The sequence below is a fragment of the Phyllostomus hastatus genome, unplaced genomic scaffold, assembly GCF_019186645.2.
Source record: "Phyllostomus hastatus isolate PE091 unplaced genomic scaffold, TTU_PhHast_1.1 phas_contig_254, whole genome shotgun sequence".
In the NCBI taxonomy this organism is placed as follows: Eukaryota; Metazoa; Chordata; class Mammalia; order Chiroptera; family Phyllostomidae; genus Phyllostomus; species Phyllostomus hastatus.
Genome location: NW_025333810.1, coordinates 309,316 through 326,437, shown reverse-complemented (window position 1 = coordinate 326,437; position 17,122 = coordinate 309,316). Strand labels below are relative to the sequence as shown.

At 35.6% G+C, this 17,122-nt stretch overlaps 1 protein-coding gene across 12 annotated transcripts in view; it reads right to left on the bottom strand.

Annotated features, from left to right (window-relative positions):
- The window catches only part of PAM (peptidylglycine alpha-amidating monooxygenase), a 278,027-nt gene that overhangs the window by 144,919 nt on the left and 115,986 nt on the right, over nucleotides 1-17,122 (bottom strand). For all 12 annotated transcript variants that reach the window (XM_045837893.1, XM_045837894.1, XM_045837890.1 and 9 more), the window contains exons 3-4: nucleotides 11,371-11,845; nucleotides 10,237-10,357 (exon numbers count right to left, since the gene is read on the bottom strand). In XM_045837893.1, the coding sequence (XP_045693849.1) occupies nucleotides 10,237-10,357; nucleotides 11,371-11,462 (213 nt within the window). In that variant the 5' untranslated portion in view covers nucleotides 11,463-11,845. The remainder of the gene's footprint in view (nucleotides 1-10,236; nucleotides 10,358-11,370; nucleotides 11,846-17,122) is intronic.

Here is a 17,122-nt window from a genome sequence, read left to right as displayed (position 1 = left end):
AATTTTTGTCTTTCTCTTTGTTTCAGAAGTTGTATAGAAGAACTGTCCTTAATTTCTGAGTAGCTAAGTTTTTTCCATGACATCATTTCATGGTCTATTTCTAGTTTTATTGGATTATTATCAAAGGATCATGGCTATACAATGCTATTGTAGTAATCTGAAGTATTTTAATGTCTAGGTATGTGATTTTTATAAATGTCCTATGTGCATTCAAAAAGAATATATATTCTCTCCCTAAAATGTAAAATTTTATATCCACATAGATATTAAATTATATTTACTATATGTTTAATATATTAAATTGTTCTGTTGATTGATATATTCAAAAGCTTTAGATACTTCCCATTTGGAGTCTATTTGATATTCCAAATATCCATAATTGTATTTTAACCAACTTCACTTTGAAGTTTTGTTTCACATGTTTGGCAGATGAAGAAACTGAAGTTCACTAAGGTTTACTTATCTTGCCTAAGATATTTTAGCCAGCCAGTGGTGGAATAGAGTTCTGAACTGTTTTGCACCTATCATGACTGATAAAAGAAGGATGAGAGACACTAAAGTGAGAAAAGATTGCACGAAAAAAAGGTCTTTGAACATTGCTATAAAGTTCTTGGTTTTAAATAGGGTACCAGAAGCTTTTAAAGTGGCATTTGCACACATCCTCTGCCCATTTTTTAATTGGATTTGTTGAGTTGTATGAATTCTTTATATTGAATATCAACCCCTTGTCACTGATGTTTGCCCAAGAAGACATACAAACAGTCATCAGATATATAAAAAGATACTCAAATTCACTAGCTATTGGGGAAATGCAAAACAAAACTACAGTGAGATACCACCTCATACCTGTTAGAATGGCTATAATCAACAAGACAGGCAAAAACAAGAGTTGGAGAGGTGCTGGAAGAAAAGAAACCCTCATTCACTGCTGGTGGGAATGTAAACTGGTATGTCCACTATGGAAATAGTATGGAAGTTCCTCAAAAAATTAAAAATAGAGTTACCATATGTCCCAGCAATATCTCTTCTGAGTATCTACCCAAAAAACTTGAAAACATTTTTTCTCTGCAGCATTATTCATGGTGGCCAAGACATGGAGACATCTAAAGTATCCTTCAGCAGAGGACTGGATAAGGGAGATGTGGTACATACATACAATGGAATACTACTCTGCCATAAGGAAAGACACAATGCTGCTATTTGCAATAACATGGGTGGACCTTGAGAACATTATGCAGAATAAAATAGATCAGTCAGAAAAAGCCAAGAACCATATGATATCACTCATATGTGGGATACAGAACTGGAACTCCTAGACACAGACTGACAATAGTGTGGTAGTTACCAGAGGGAAGAGGGTGAGGGGTAGTAAAGGGTAAAGGGGGCCAAATACATGGTGATGGAAGATGCTCTGACTGTGGGTGGCGGGAACATAGTGCAATATACAGATCATATACAATAGAATTATACACTTAAAAACCATATGATCAATATCACCCAGTAAGTTATTTTTTTAAAACTCCGAAACAATTTAATTGTTGTTCAAGGTGGGTGTTTGAGAAGGGTGACTGACTTCTGTTTTTATCGGGTCCTTGTGGCTGCTGCATGGAGACCAGGCTCTGGGAATGCAAAGGTGCAAGGGAGACCAGTTAGGAAGCTGCTGTAATAATCCAGGAAAGAGAGGATGCTGCTTGGGCCAGAGTCGGAAAGATGGGTGTGGTGAGAAAAGATTAATTCTGGATGTATTTGGAAGGTAGAAACAACAGGACCTACTGGTATATTGTTTAGAGGGCATGAGAAAGAGGAGCCAAGAATCCCCAGAGTATATTTGGCCTAGAGGAACTATAACACAGGAATTACCATTTACTGAGATGGAGAAGTCTGAAATACAATATTCCAAATAAAAAAAGTCTTGTGTATGACCATTTACTTATGAAAACTGAATAGGTAACTAAGGAACAAAGATCAAAGTACCATTAACCTTTCATTGGTATTTTTATTCTCTATGTTTTATAAGTCAAAAGACATAGTCATGAGTGGCCAAAGGTTAAATCCATTTATTAGCTTAAATGGCATATGCAATGGCTTCGATCAGGGATCAGGAAACTACAGCCTGTAGGTGGCTGCCTGTTTTAATAAACAAAGTTTTTTATTGGAACACAGCCAAGTCATTCATTTACATACCCTCCATGACTGCTTTCTAACTGCAGTAGTTACAATGGGGACCATATGGCTCTCAAGCCAGACATATTTACTATCTGACATTTTCAGAAATAATTTGCTAATTTCTGGCTTGGATTTAGACAAGAACAATTCAAAATTGTGTTGAACTAAATTAAGTTTATTGTAAGGTGTCTTTTAACAGCCAGGAAATTAGGAATACCTTACCAGAATTCATAGTAACAGGATTTCTTTCTGGGTGGACATGAAAAAATATAAGAAAAAAGTTATTCAAGGATTTAGGATGGAGCCAGTAATCTTTATTTTGGTTGTTTAACAAAAGGAAGCTTTTATTTTACAATATATGTATAATAAAAGATATACATGTGTGTGTACACACCCCTCACATTTAAAGCCAAAAGCACCAAAGAATATATATAGTAACACTCTCTGGGAAACACACAATCCATTAACAGATTGGCAGCACAGAATTATAAAATGAGCATGGGTTTCAGATTCAAATAAACCTGTATTTAAATCATTGTTTTTCTATTTACTGGCTATTTGGCTCTAGACAGATTATTCAATCTCCTTGAGTTTCAGAATCTTATAATAAGTGGGGATAATAGTACCTTGAACAGTTTTTATGAGAATTAAGGAGACAATGTTTACGAAGTGTCTTACATAGCTCTGTTACATAAAAGCATCCAATAAATATATTTTCTCCTTTAAAAATTTACTAGGAAAAAAGACAAAACAAAAAATAGAACTCTAAATCTTACTGAGAAAATTAGTTATCATAAGGGAGTCTCTTATACTGTAGTTACTTCTTCTAATATTTTCTAAGTATTGTATAAATTCAAAAATATCAAAAATTAATTGTAAACAAAAAGTCTCCTTTATGTTTCTTATTTTTTTAATCTTTATTGTATTTTTCCCATTACCATTTAGTCCCCTTATATCCTCTTCCTGCCTTGCAATCACCACACTGTTGTCCATGTCTATGAGTTCTTTTCTTTTTTGCTCCTTATTTTTAATGAAGCAAAATGAAGGTAAGTGTATATTTGCAACTCTGAACCCAGGTATATGACATGTTTACATTTTTCTCAGAGTAAAACACTATTAGTAGTTCAACCTTATCTTCCCGAGGTGGACATCAAACAGGTTTTAGTAAAAATAAAGTATCATAATTTAAACAACCAGCAATGAATTACATGCAACTTTAATTTGCTGTTTATAAGATCCATTTAATTTTTTTTTAGCTTGTTGTTGTTTCTATCTGATTTGTAGCATTGAGCCTCACTGATGAAGCAAGGGTTAATTATACAAATAAATACAAGTTGAGAATTTGATATGTAGAATCTTAACTGACACTAATCCTGAGCTTTCAAATTAGAAAGTGGAAAAACCAATTTAATGTGAGACAGAGAAGTAAACAAAACAAGGGCCCAATGACTGTCTTTTCTAATAATCAGCTTCTCCATTGGTAAAATAGATGATATTACTTCCTCAGTTTGTGGAAGGGCAGGGTATAGCATTATAATCTCTTCTGCTGCTCTTTTTTGCAAACCATGGAATCTTATACACATTACCTACGTCTTTCTGAATAAAAAGCAAGTGCTAGTCCAGAGTTAAGATATTCCTTGATTTTCCTCCTTCATTAAAAAGATCACCATGCTCCTTTTTTTCCTTTTTATTTTTTTTTGTGAAGAAAGAAAAAATGAAAAATAGAGGAATAAGAAACACTAAAAGCCATGAGTCATGTTCATTTTTAGACAATGACTTAATACAATCAATCTTTATTCATGGTCTCTTTTTTCTAAGCAACAGAAATGCCCTGGTGCAGGACTGGCTACTGGAGCCACCATTTCTGTCTTTCACATGGCCTTACAATTCTTAACATTTTCCAGCAGCTACTCTCAATCAAATGGACTTATGTCAAAAGCAAACCCATTTGCCGTGTTTGTCCTACTGTACGGATTGACTAGATCAAGGTAAGGGTACATTGGTGGAGAAGTGAGACAACTAGAGAAGAAAGGATGGAATGAGGCCACTGACCACACAAAAGTGGTCAGGGAATCTGCAGGGTTTCCAGGTATATAATAAACTCTGGAGCAGGTGGGGATCTTCTTTGGGCATTTCCCAGCAGTCATGCAGCTGCTTTGGGGAGACCCGTATCTCTAATGAATATAGCAGAGAACCTACCACTGGTTCCCAGAAGACTACTGATGCTCAGAGGTTAATCATTTCCCCTTATGTAATGAGTCAGGCTAGCCTGTGATGGGAAATGGAGAAATGGGAAGGTGGAGTATGTCCTTCCTCTTATTCTGATACTCAATACAACATTATTTTTTAAAATGCAAAATTGGGATTACCCAAAGAACATATATGTATAACCCATGGGCACAGACAGTCAGTCAATAGCTTGGCAATGCCAGAGGAAAGGGGGAGTGACGGCTGAGAGAAGGGTTAGGTCGGGGGGTGGTGGAGAATGGAGACATCTACAATGGTATCAACAATTACAATGATGAAAAAAAGCAATATTATTACATACTAATAACTAACGAGAAGGGAACAAGTAAATCAGAACCCTCAAAGAACTAAAAATTATTCCAGTAAAGCAATATTCTTCTGGAGTCCTTGCTAATTTTGTCCTGAGTTTTAAGCACTAACCGGAGATACTTTTTTCATATTGACTGAATTAAAATATATAGATTTAAAATATTATAATATCCTCAGAATCAGCCAAAAGCTGAACTTCTATTCAACTAAGTGACTTTACATGAGAAAAGTCTAATTCAATCAGTAGTCTGATCTCAAGGAAAATAAGGCATCACAGCATTCTGCAGTTAATCTGTATAGTACCTCTTCAACAAACATATCCTGAGCAAAGGCTGTTTGTAAGTGATGTTATGATTACGACTTGATATTTTAAAATTTATTTCTTAAATAGGTACAGTTAAAAAACTCTTTAAGTGCTAGGTTCTTATTACATGATTACATGTGCACTATTAAGGCAAGGGGAATCTCTTCCTTCTAAAGAAAATGAAAAGGTTAAAACATATTAGTAAAACACTTTATAATTATTATTCATTTTTAAGAAAAGAGCCAAGATAAACACTGTGGGAAGCTTTTGAAAAATTTTTGTAGGAGTTTTTTTGTTCATTCTGGCTTTATTTCAGTGATTTCATTCTTTCATATTATTTTAAAATAAGTGATAACTTAAAACCATAATTTCAGGTTTTTCAACTTGCTGCTCTGGATTATCTGCTGTGATCTTTAAACTCAGAAGTATTCTATTTCCTGGCATTTTTGGCTATAGATATTTGTACCCAGGAACACAGGGGAAGGATGCTTTCTGATTTCAAAGCATGATCTGCAACTCTTCAAAAAAAAACAAATAAAGAATGAGACAAGAATTTGCAAGAGGCTGAGAAAGGAGAATGGGTATTCCTCTATAGTTTTCAAACTGCTCCCAAGACATGAGAGGAAAAGGTCTACACTGATGATAGTCTAACGCATCCTAGTAGACAAAATTCAATGACATGGTTTCAAGTTATTACATTCAGAGAAAATACCAAATTTTGTAAAATTATGTTTTTAACATATTAGTTTGCATTTGTAAGTCTGTAAGTGAAGACTTCAGCGGATCTAAGTTGAACAAGTAGCAAATAAATAAATGTTATGTAAATGTACGATTTGAAGGGACTTACACTAGAAAAGAGTAATTTTTAAAAAAGGTCAACGTGCCAAGTCTTCAGCAAAGTGAAGAAATCCATGCTGGTTTCAAACTGACAAAAAAAATAGGCTTCATACTGCTGAAACTGCTTTTGATAACTTCTTTTCTAAGCAATATAAAAGATATATAAGGACTTTGAGAAAAACATATCCATTCCCAGTGTTCTTTCATCCTCTGATCATAAGGGACATTTAATGGAAATAACTACCTAAAAATAAGCACACTGAAAGAATTACTTCCTTGCTTACTTTCTCCAGGTTTCTCTTGCCCAAGTTCGTATTTTTTATTTTTCCTTCATTTAGCTACCTTTCCTCTTTCAAAATTATTACAATGTAGTACTTTCTCCATGAAGTCATTACTGAAAGCATAAGGGTTGACAATTTCTTTCTCATCTTCAGACTCATTCACATTTTCCTCAACACATATAATAAAAATAATGAGTTCACATTTTCTGAGAACTTACCATGCAGAGGGTGAATGGGACATACCACTGGTCATACTTCGTTTAGACAGAATAACCCTGGATAGATACTACTATTATCCTGTCTATGAATGAGGGAACAGGGCTAGCCAGTTAAGAAACATACCTGAGTTGACATAGCAAGAACTGAAACAAGAATGCTGTCAGCCTGATCCTAAAGCTTATATCCTATCCCACTAGTTTTGGCTTAGATTTGAAAATACACCTTATGTAAAAATCATTGTAATTATGCCTCATTTATCTTATTTAAAAATCAACCCCCTATAGAATAGTTAACATCAAACTGATGATAACACTTTGGTATGATCACGAACTGGCCTTGTATCAAATTGTTAGTTTTGTTGATACAAGAGTTGGTGACAGCAAAAGCCTACGGAGTCCCCGGGGAGAAAGGGAATCAAATGTGGAGGGACACTACTAAAAGCAAAGTCGAGATACTGCCACTTCAAGACTCTGCTGGATTTGAAGCCAGTGCCATTGGACACCAGCTCCTACCCTGGGCTACTCAAAACCTGATCACTCTTCTTCCTAATCTTCCCAAAGCCTGAAAAAAATTCATTAATGTGAAATTTATGAAAGACAAAAATTATTTTTTTCATTTCAAGTCAGAGAAGAAAAAGAATGAGCTCTCTTCAATTATATTGATATTAAATACTGAAATTAAAATTGATATTACAATAGATAATAAACTATGATGCCCAGATGCTCTAGAGCAGGTTTAACAGGACCAGTTTTTAAAGGCTGTTCTGGAGCCTGTGGAATGGCAGAATGGGCTGCAACTCAAGGGCTTGACATGACTGATATTTGCTAACATAGTAATCTAGACTTGTGTTTCATCAGCAAAATTCGTTAGTTGTGCTGTCTACAATGTAAGTCAGGTTCTCTCTACCTCTACTCTGTATATGTTGTTTCCCTATCCAAGACTCCCTAACAATCTCAAATTCCCAAAGGAAGGACTTACATCAAATTAATTGATGTATCTTTCACTTGGCTTATTTCATAAGCCAAAACTTAAGGTATACTTTCTAAAAAAAAATCTATTGAATGAATACATCTCTTTAATCAGCTTGGTCTGCCTCAACTACCAACTCAAGTTCTGGCTCCTCAGCCCTGCTTTTCTTTTAATTTTGTTGCTCTTCTTGGTCTTCTGTCATTAAAACAGAAAAAAACAAATTCAACTCCTTAATGTCTTCCTTGTTTTTATGATTTCCTTACTCTTTCTAATTCTTTGATGGTTCTTTTCTTCACATTATATTTATTGATTTCTTTTTCCCTTTATTTTTGCTCTTGATCATTCTATTTTCTTGTGTTTCTTTTCTTTTTCTTTTGGTCTACTCTCTAATTCCCTTCCATCTTTTATTTATTTCTTCTAATACTTTTTCACTTTTCTTTCCCTGTCTATCTATCTCCTTTCCTTTTAAGGATCTGTGTTAAATTTAGTTTCACTTGCACTTTAAGAAAAGAATACTTTCTTCATCAAAAGCACTCACAGAATTATAGTTGTATGTCTTCCTCACCAAGAACATCAAGTTCAGGAGGAAAGGGGTTCTTTATCCAATTCTTTCTGAGTATACTAGCTAGAAAGTACAACTACCATTTCTCATGAAGCTTATAAGGTATACAACTCATATACCAGCTGGATCAACTCATGTGGTTTGTGGCATGCAGTCAATAGAAAGTGATGGGGGGAAATGGCAGAAACTTTCAACAACTTGTTCTGAGCTGATCAGGCAAAATAAGTGAATCACTTATCCAATTAGGTAGTTTCAGTTCCAGGTCAGAGAAAACCCAACTCAACTTGGCTGAAACAAGAAAGGCTAATATAACTGAAAACTCCCTAAAGTAGAAATGCTACCTATATTCTTTCAGTCTCTCTGCTTTGTCTTCTATGGCATTAGTTTTATTCCAGGCATGGCTGCCTTCCTAAGCAGAGCTGATCCTCTGACTACATGTCTTTGGCTCACATGTAACAGAAAAATGGGTTCCCAGCAAAAGTCCTAAAGATTTGACCGGACTGATCTAGATCATACACCTTCTTCTGAACCACTCACTGTGAAAGGGGAAGTAAGATGCAATGATCAGCTAATCCTAGTTCATGGGCTCCACCGCCAGGTCCTGGATAGATAGCTCCTGGGAACCACATGGTCTCAAGAGAAGGAGCAACAAAGAATGACATGTTATGGAAGGAACCAGCACATTTCTACTGCATGAGGCAAAGCTGAATACAGGCAGTAAAAAATAACAACAATTTACTAAGTATATGTTCTTTTTCCATGGTGTTATTTTAATAATTGTAAGATTATAAAAATGAGTAAACACATTTTATTTTATGAAAATGAAGCTCTTCTACATTATTTTAAGTGAATTCCTCTGGGAACTCTTTCTGAGAATACTGACCCCAACACAGTTACTGATGATTACTGTTAAATAATTTAAATGTTATTACTTTAAAATAACAAGGCTAAAAAAACAATAATGAACTACAACAAATGACTATTTGAGAAAATAATGATATTTTTGATGGGAAAAAAGTTGTAAGGATCACTTTAGTGGCTATTTTTAAAAGATGTAATATAAAGTCAGTTTAAGCAAATACAGGAGGAAAATCATTTTTAAAAATGAGAAGAGATGAGAAGCACATTTCATAAGTGAGCAACTGTCATTCTCTCTTATTCCCAGTCTCATTACATGTCTTCTGACTAAATATTAAATAAAGACCTTATGGAATTAAAGGCTAGGACATTAACAACTGAACATATGGAAGAGTCATCTGCCTGGTCATTTGAAGATGGGCAGAGGTTGGGGATGAGGGTAATTTTCACAGTAGTGAAAGTAGTTAATTATAGATGGTTAGATTATACATAGGTGTTCAAATAAATGAATGTCAATCCTTCGTCCTCCCAAAGAGGACTATGTGTATTTTCTAGAGTTTTTGCACATCAATTGCAAAGGCTATCTCTCCAATAAGTAGAATACTTTTATTTTCTCAGTACTTAAAAAAAAGAAAAATAGAATGTTGTCTGCAACTGTGAATCATCAGCCACTACAGTTCTAAAACACCCAGGTCTCTCCCTATTGCTGCAGCCATTAGAAAGGAAAGGGCTGTCTTTTAATGACACACACAAATGCCTGCACTGCTGGGTTGCAAAGCGTAATTAATTCTGGCCTTTTTGGGCTTGATGAAACACCACACTTACACACACGAGAGAAGTCATTTAGAGCTTTGTGTGTGTACCTAAAATAGGGAAAGCCCTGGCAACAACCTAATTCTACTCAAAATGCTCTATATGTCATGTTTGTATGAGTTCTGCAAACATTTCTTCAAAATATATCTCTTAAAACAAGCAGATTGTGTTAAAAAAAACTTAATCACCTGTATGAACAGTACTCTTAACTTTTAAAAGTGTGAAATGTTGTTTTTCAAATTGTTGGCAGTAAACACAGGATTATATTTCTTAGCTTGTGGCTGCACTAAAAGGGTATTTAAACAAAGTAATCTCTTAGATGTAGCTGGTCAATATAATTTCCATTTATTAGAATAATTTTTCATAATTTAATACATACTTACATGTTCTGGTACAGAGGCTATTATTCCATTGAGAATTTAAAAACATAAATTTTCAAGGTTTCAGTTCAAATAACAATATAAGTAAATTTTTAAAAAAGAAATTTAACTGAAAGTTTTACCTTGAAAGATTTACTCCTCTTTATAATATTCAATTATTCTAGCCCTGAGGAGTCTTGAAAACAGCTGCCTATTTTTAAAGGAGTTACCGCTGCTATAAATGCAATTTCTTTGCTTTAATTATAAACTGTACATAAACAAGTGAGTAATAACATGCAAAATTCCTCTCACCTGTTTAGGTGTAACCCCAGGCATCCGAATATCCAATGCAAAATCGGATGAATCAATAGGAGTTACTGGTCGACTGGGACCAAAGCATTCATTGGAAAATGATCTGGTAGTTTCTTTAAACCTTAAAAAAAAAGGCAATTTCAATATCGTAAAACATAATGGAATCTTAACTTGAGAAAGAAAAATATAAAGGAATTCTATGAATGTAAATGAAAGATTATTGATTTAGACCTGATGAAAAGATGTGATAATTACATAATATTCTAAAAACATTGTCAGAATTGCACTTTAGAGTCCATGAGCAATATATGCCTAACTTGTAAACTACATGTAATCAAAACAAACAAGCAGCTTACATGTAAAACTCAATTCAATAACAATTTGTCAACATATTTATTTTTTCTAGTTAATGAAAATACAGGATTAATAAATTAGAAATTATCACAGGACTGACAATTTCTAATGGAAAAATATTAACTATAACCCAGTAAAATTTTTGTAACTATTTTATGAGTGTCCAGTATTAGTAGCAGAAACAAAAACCAACAATAATAATGCTAGAAGGGAGGGTTGAATTGGGGGGAGGGAGGAAGGGATGAAGAAGACTGCGAGGTGAACTACAAATGTACAAGTGCATAAATATTTAATATGGTAATTATGAGGACTGTGTATACAGCTCAATGTTTTCTCGTGAGCTATTACAGTCCGTGATCTGCTTCTCCCCACCACTTACATATACTGATATTTTATTCTTCCAGCTATTATAAAACAAGAAGGCATTCGAGTCTAAACGATAATATGTAGTTCCTGATATATCTTCCCAAGAGGGAGCGATTTGTATTGGAAATCACAACTTCTAATTGAAGTTTTGAAAGCCAAGTGAAGCTTGGCTACACCACAGTGGGTATTTTTGCAAGAGGGACTTCACAAGAAGTTACTGTGCTAAAATTCCAAGTCGGTTCACAAAAGTAAATCAGCCTCATGCATTTACTTCTCCAACGCTCTAGTCTGTAAAAGTGATTACAATTATCAACAGCATGCGCAGCAACCACGCAAACAACATTCCGCCTGTTTTAACACACACACACACACACACACACTCACACTCACTCACTCACACTCACACATACTCACCTCTTAAAGACAGAAAGCGGGCTTCTGAAACCCAAACAGCTGCTATTATTAAAAACAAGGAGGAGAACTAGCAGGCTACAGACGCCAGCCATGTCCACGCCACTCCGGCCCCGCCGGGAGAGGACCGGGCAGCGCAGCTCTGGGCTTCGGCCGGAGCTCTGGCAGCGGCGCAGCCAGCAGCCGCTACTTCATCGCCGGGGCGCGGCGGGCGTCCTGGCGGCCACACACCATCTGGCTGCGGAAGCGACGAGCTGGACGGGGTGAGGTGTCTTTATCCCTAGTCTCACGCGGAAATCCCTGGGAAGGCGGTACTTTTGTCCGGTCCGCAAGCGGAAGCTTTCCTTCTTCCAGAGCCTTTTTTTTTTTTTTTTTTTGTCCCTGGTGCTGGGGCTAGACTTGCAGGTTCCTTATCACTCGGCAATGACAGGGACTGTGAAGGATATCACACAATCCCGCGTCAGTCATCATTCAGAACCTGCAAAAATAGAAGCAGATAATGGATGACTAACACATTACAGCATTTGTCCTCAGCAAATCCCAGTTGAGGTTCTTTAATACATTCGTAGTTTCACAAGCTTGAGCCCAAGCCTGGGGAAAATGCTGGTCTGTTGATTTCCCTGCACCCCCCGCAACAGCCCCCAAGATTTCACAAACCTCCATAGCCCCTGTTTTGCTCGCTCTTTCTCCCCACACCTACTCTCTCCTTTTTCTACCCTTCTTTCCTCCTTTCCCTCTCATCCACCCAACTCTTCTCCTTACTTACTATTTTACTCCCTTCGGTCATCAAAAATGCACTTAATACCTCTGTTGAATGTAAACGAACTTATTCACACAAATGACAGGCTAAGGGCAAAAGAAAAGGAAAAAAACCCTGAGAGAAGCAGACACAAATCACTTGGATACAACACTAATCAGATAGAAAAGAGATTTTGAGAACAAAGGCATGTTTTATGTATATGCATCACAGAGCTACAGATCTAAGGAGAAAGAATACCTACCCCCTGCCGAGAAAGATCTCCACCGGAGCAATTGTCGAAGTTCTCAGGATTATTTCAAAACCAGCCAAAAAGCTACAGTTATCATGGTATATGAAATGTAAGCCTACTTAAAAATTCTGTAGCTAATACACAAAGTAATAATGACTTACTTATAATGTATGCTTTCCAAAATGTATTCTTTCCTGAATAAAGTTCGTTAATTTACAATGCAATGCATATAGAAAGAGCAGGGAGAATCTCAGCTGGCCCCTACATGAATTCATCTACAAAGGGTTTGATCAAGAACTTAACATTAATATTAAAGAGAGGCCCTGCAGAACTAGTGCAACATCTCAGCACTTTATGATGAGACTGTTAGGCTACATTTTCAAATATGCATGTTTTGACTTTATAGTTGTCCTGAACATATGTCAGACTTATATGTCAAGTTTGTCCATTGTAGTGAGAAGGCATTATTTTCAAATCTTTCACAATATAAAAATACGTCCAAAAAAAGAGATTTCTTAAAGTTTAATTTTAATTTATAAACACAAGGAAACCTCAAATCCAATGGCCAGATGGATAACAGTAAAAAACAAAAAATCGGTAACATCTTATAGAAGTATTCCAAATTATCTTCTGGAAATCACAAGATAGTGAAGCTAATCTAAAAACAAATAAAATAAATCAAAATTAAAACAAAAAAGCACAAATAAAAATTAAATGTAAGGACTTCATGGTCAAAGCTTTCTTGAAGACCACCAATATAAATAAAACATGACAGATTATCTAACCAATCCAAAGATGCTTGGGGCTCACCAGCACCCAAGGACCGTAGCTAATTTACGTAAGCAATGACATTTTTAAAAGACACGATATCTGTTCGAACTTTCTCTTTGACTTGCTGTTTGAGCTTTCAGCAACAAAAGGCCTTTAGCTTTGTCCCAGTCCCTGGGTAAGGGTAAGAACTATCAGGGAATAGAAATGATTGGCCTGAAGGCTATGCTACTGCCTTTACCAGCAACCAAGTATAATCCTGTCTAACGACAACACTTAACACTCCCTGATGGTCTTTAAAAATATGTACATGTGGAGAAAGAATAATATTTTATTATTTTATGCAGAGCAGGATTCAAGGTCAATCCTTTTTCCATTTGGCAGGGAGATTTGGTATTATACAAGCACTTGAAAACAAATTTAGTATTAAAATTCTTTAATAGGAACACATCCCTAAGTAGTAGCCTTTGAAAAAAAAATCCACTTATCTCTTTGATTGATTTTATTACCTTTGATGTGCCTAAACTACCCACTAAAAGAAAAGGGAATTGAAGTTGTAGGTGGAAGCAAAGTGGGTATTTGCAGCTATAAACAAAGCAGGAGGTCTAACAGGAATGAAAGCTAATTATGCTGCTTGGTTCTTGATGCCTTGTAAACTAGGGACAAAATACAAACTATCAGATGAAAAAAGTCATGTCTAACCATTTCATTTGTTACTTTACAATTCCTGATAATTTTGGAATATATAATATTAAAAAATTTTAGTTGTCTTCTCATTTAGGATTTTGAGAACTCAAATTTGTTTCTCTGAGATAATTTACTCCCTCATTAAAACATATACTTAATTCTATAGTCTGCACAAAAAATTGTAATATGTTGGTGTTTCATAAAATGAATGAAACTAAAAGACAGTGTAGCCTACTGTGGGAGATGAGGACTTGATACAATTAATATAAGGTGTGTTTACAATGAGGTATAAAGAGAGTATTATAAAAAAGACTCAAGAAGTTTTGAGGTAGGAAAGATCATATGAACATTCAGGAGGAGGGTAAGAAAGAACAGAAAAGTAGATTTGGTCTTGAGTCTTGCATATGTATTTTTTGGGGGGATCTTAAAATGATTTGACAATAATAGAATGAGACTATGTTTTTATATGACTTATGGAAATCTATGATAAAATGTTTAATAAAGCCCATATGAAAGAGCAAAAAAGAAAAATAAAGAAAGAACAGAAAGGTAAAACAGTCTTCAGTGGAATAGGTGACTACTGAGGGGAGCTTGGAGGGTGGCTGGATTTGATTTCCACTGTGGGAGTTGGACCTGGGCGTTCCGGGTGCAGAAAGGGGTAGGGGCACAGGAGTCCCGGTGGGGAGCAGGGGATGTATTTTAAAAAATTAACAAAGTAATATAGGTTCTGCCTCCTAGGCTCCAGCTGTAGATTCAGATTTACTATTTTATTTGTAATACAAAGCAAATATTCTGTTTACACACCCATAAATTCTTAGAATAATTTATAGTTTATACCTGTATAATTATTAATTCCAGGAGCAGTACTATTACATAGCTTTGTCCAGCCTGGAACAAGAGGACCATACAACTAATTTGGCTTTTGCAAAGTGAGTAGTCCATTCGTTTCAATTGTTATTTGAAAAAAGAAAAAAAGTTGAAATTTGTAATTGATCAAAGAACCAAATAAATATGTTGATTATTCATTCATTGCTTTATTTACTCAACAAGAGAGAACCAGAGTAGCATAGTACCTAAGAGCTCGTAAACTGAAGAAAAACTACCTGCACTCCTGGCTCCCTCATTTCCATGCCTTGTAAAAATGAGCAAGTGGCTAGCCTTTGTTTAACTCAGTTTCTTCATCTGCAAAATGGAAATAATCCTACTACCTACCTCATATGGTTGTTACAAGGAATAAATAAATTTGTATTCTTAGAAGAGCTCTAGACATATAATAAATGTATGCTATTACTATTGTTGCAATAAATAATTATTGAGTGCCTCAGACTATCTTAATGGTAATAACTGAGACAGATGAAGTCTCTACTCTTAAAAAGCTTAATTTCCAGTGGGGAGGGGAACAAGTGAAAATAACTACCAAATGATAAATTTAATTTTATTTTAAGGAGATTTTGTGTGGTTTTCTACAATGACTTATGATTAAACTGATTAAAGAGTGCATATCCATTCACATAGCAATTTGACCCCAGGGATTTATTCTTGGGCAAAAATTGAACAATGGCACAAAACATGTTGATAAGGATATTTACTAACGATGTGTATAGTAGCAAAGAACTGGATGTTTATAATAGAAAAGAACTGGAATCAATTTAAATGTCCATCAAAATAAATTGGTAAAAAAAATTTTTTAATACAAAACCTGAATACTATACATCCCTTTAAAAAAGGAATAGATGGGTCTACTTTTATAGGCAAGGTCATATTCTATATTTTTTGCATACTTTTAAAAATGTTTCAATAATCTCAGACTTACAGAAATGATGCAAGAACAGCACAAGGAACTGTTTTCTTTATTTATCCAAGAATAATTTGCAGACCTGATGATGCCTCATCATCTCTGAATACCTTAGTGTACATTTCTAAAGTACATCCCACTACATAACCACAAGTCATCAAAGATACTCACAGTGACATATTACTATCATTTTATCTCCAGTCTCCAAACTTTGTCAATCATCCCACTAATAGCTCTTATATCAAAAGAACCCAGTTCAGAATTAAGCGTTGTAGGTAAAGTTGTCATGTCTCTAGTGGAGTCCTTCACTCCAGGGCAGTTTCCCAGTCTGTCTTTCATGTTTATGACCTTGACTCTATTGAAGACTGCAGATCAGTTATTTTCCAGAATGCCTTTTAGTTAATGTTTGTTTTCTGTTACATTAGGACTAGATTCAGGCTGTGCATCTCGGATAGGAATATCACAGAAGTGATGCTGTGTTCTCACTGCATCTGCATCTGTATTAGTGTCCATTCTTGCATATTAAATTACCCTTAAAAACTTACTAGTTGAAAATAATAAACATTATTTTGCATAGTTTATGTGCATTAAAAAAGAAGCTGCATAGCTGGGAGGTCTAATGAGGGTGCGATCAAGATGTTGGCGAGGGCTACAATCATCTGAAGGCTTGACTGGGGCTGGGGCAATTGCTTGCAAGGTGATTCACTCACATGGCTGGCAAGTTAGTGGGGGCGATGGGCAGAAACAACATCTCCTCACTATGTGGCATGCTCCCCAGGACTGATTGAGCATCCTTACAATATGGCAGCTGGCTTCCTCAAGAGTGAGCAAAGTTTTTTTAGGACTAATATCAGAACTCACATACCATAATTTCTGTAATATCATATTGGTTACCCAGGTCAACCCCTCTCACTGTGGAAAATATCACCAAGGGCATGAATACTAGGACATGAAGATTGTCTCCTTGGAATCTGACTACCACAGCAACTTAGTAGGTGGCACCCAATGTGATTTGTCTCATTACTGATGATGTTACTTTGGTCATTTGATTAAAAGGTAGTGTAAGTCAGGCATCTCCACTGTAAAGTTACCATTTTTCCCTTTCTAATTAATATATTTTGGTGGAGAGGTTTTTTTGACATTATAAATACTCCTCATCAAACTTTCATTTTATTCATTTACTTATTCCTTCCTAATGGACTAATAGTTTCTTATTTTATTCAAAGTGTTTTAAGCTGTTAAGTAACTTTGTCTACATTACTTACTTTGATACTCAAATGGTCTCAGTTGTGGTTCCCTTTAGCTAGCTCTTGTTCCTTTTCACATGTCCCATCATCCTTTGAGCACTTGCTTGCTTTCTGACTTCTCTCCCATCCAGCCTCAAAACACTACATAGTAGGTCTTTCTGTCCTGCTCTTCACCCCACTTGGCCTTGGCTGACACTCTGCCCTGGGCTGCCCCACACACGCGTGCCCTCTGTACCTTGTTTGGGCTGCAGCACCCATGCCAGGCCCCC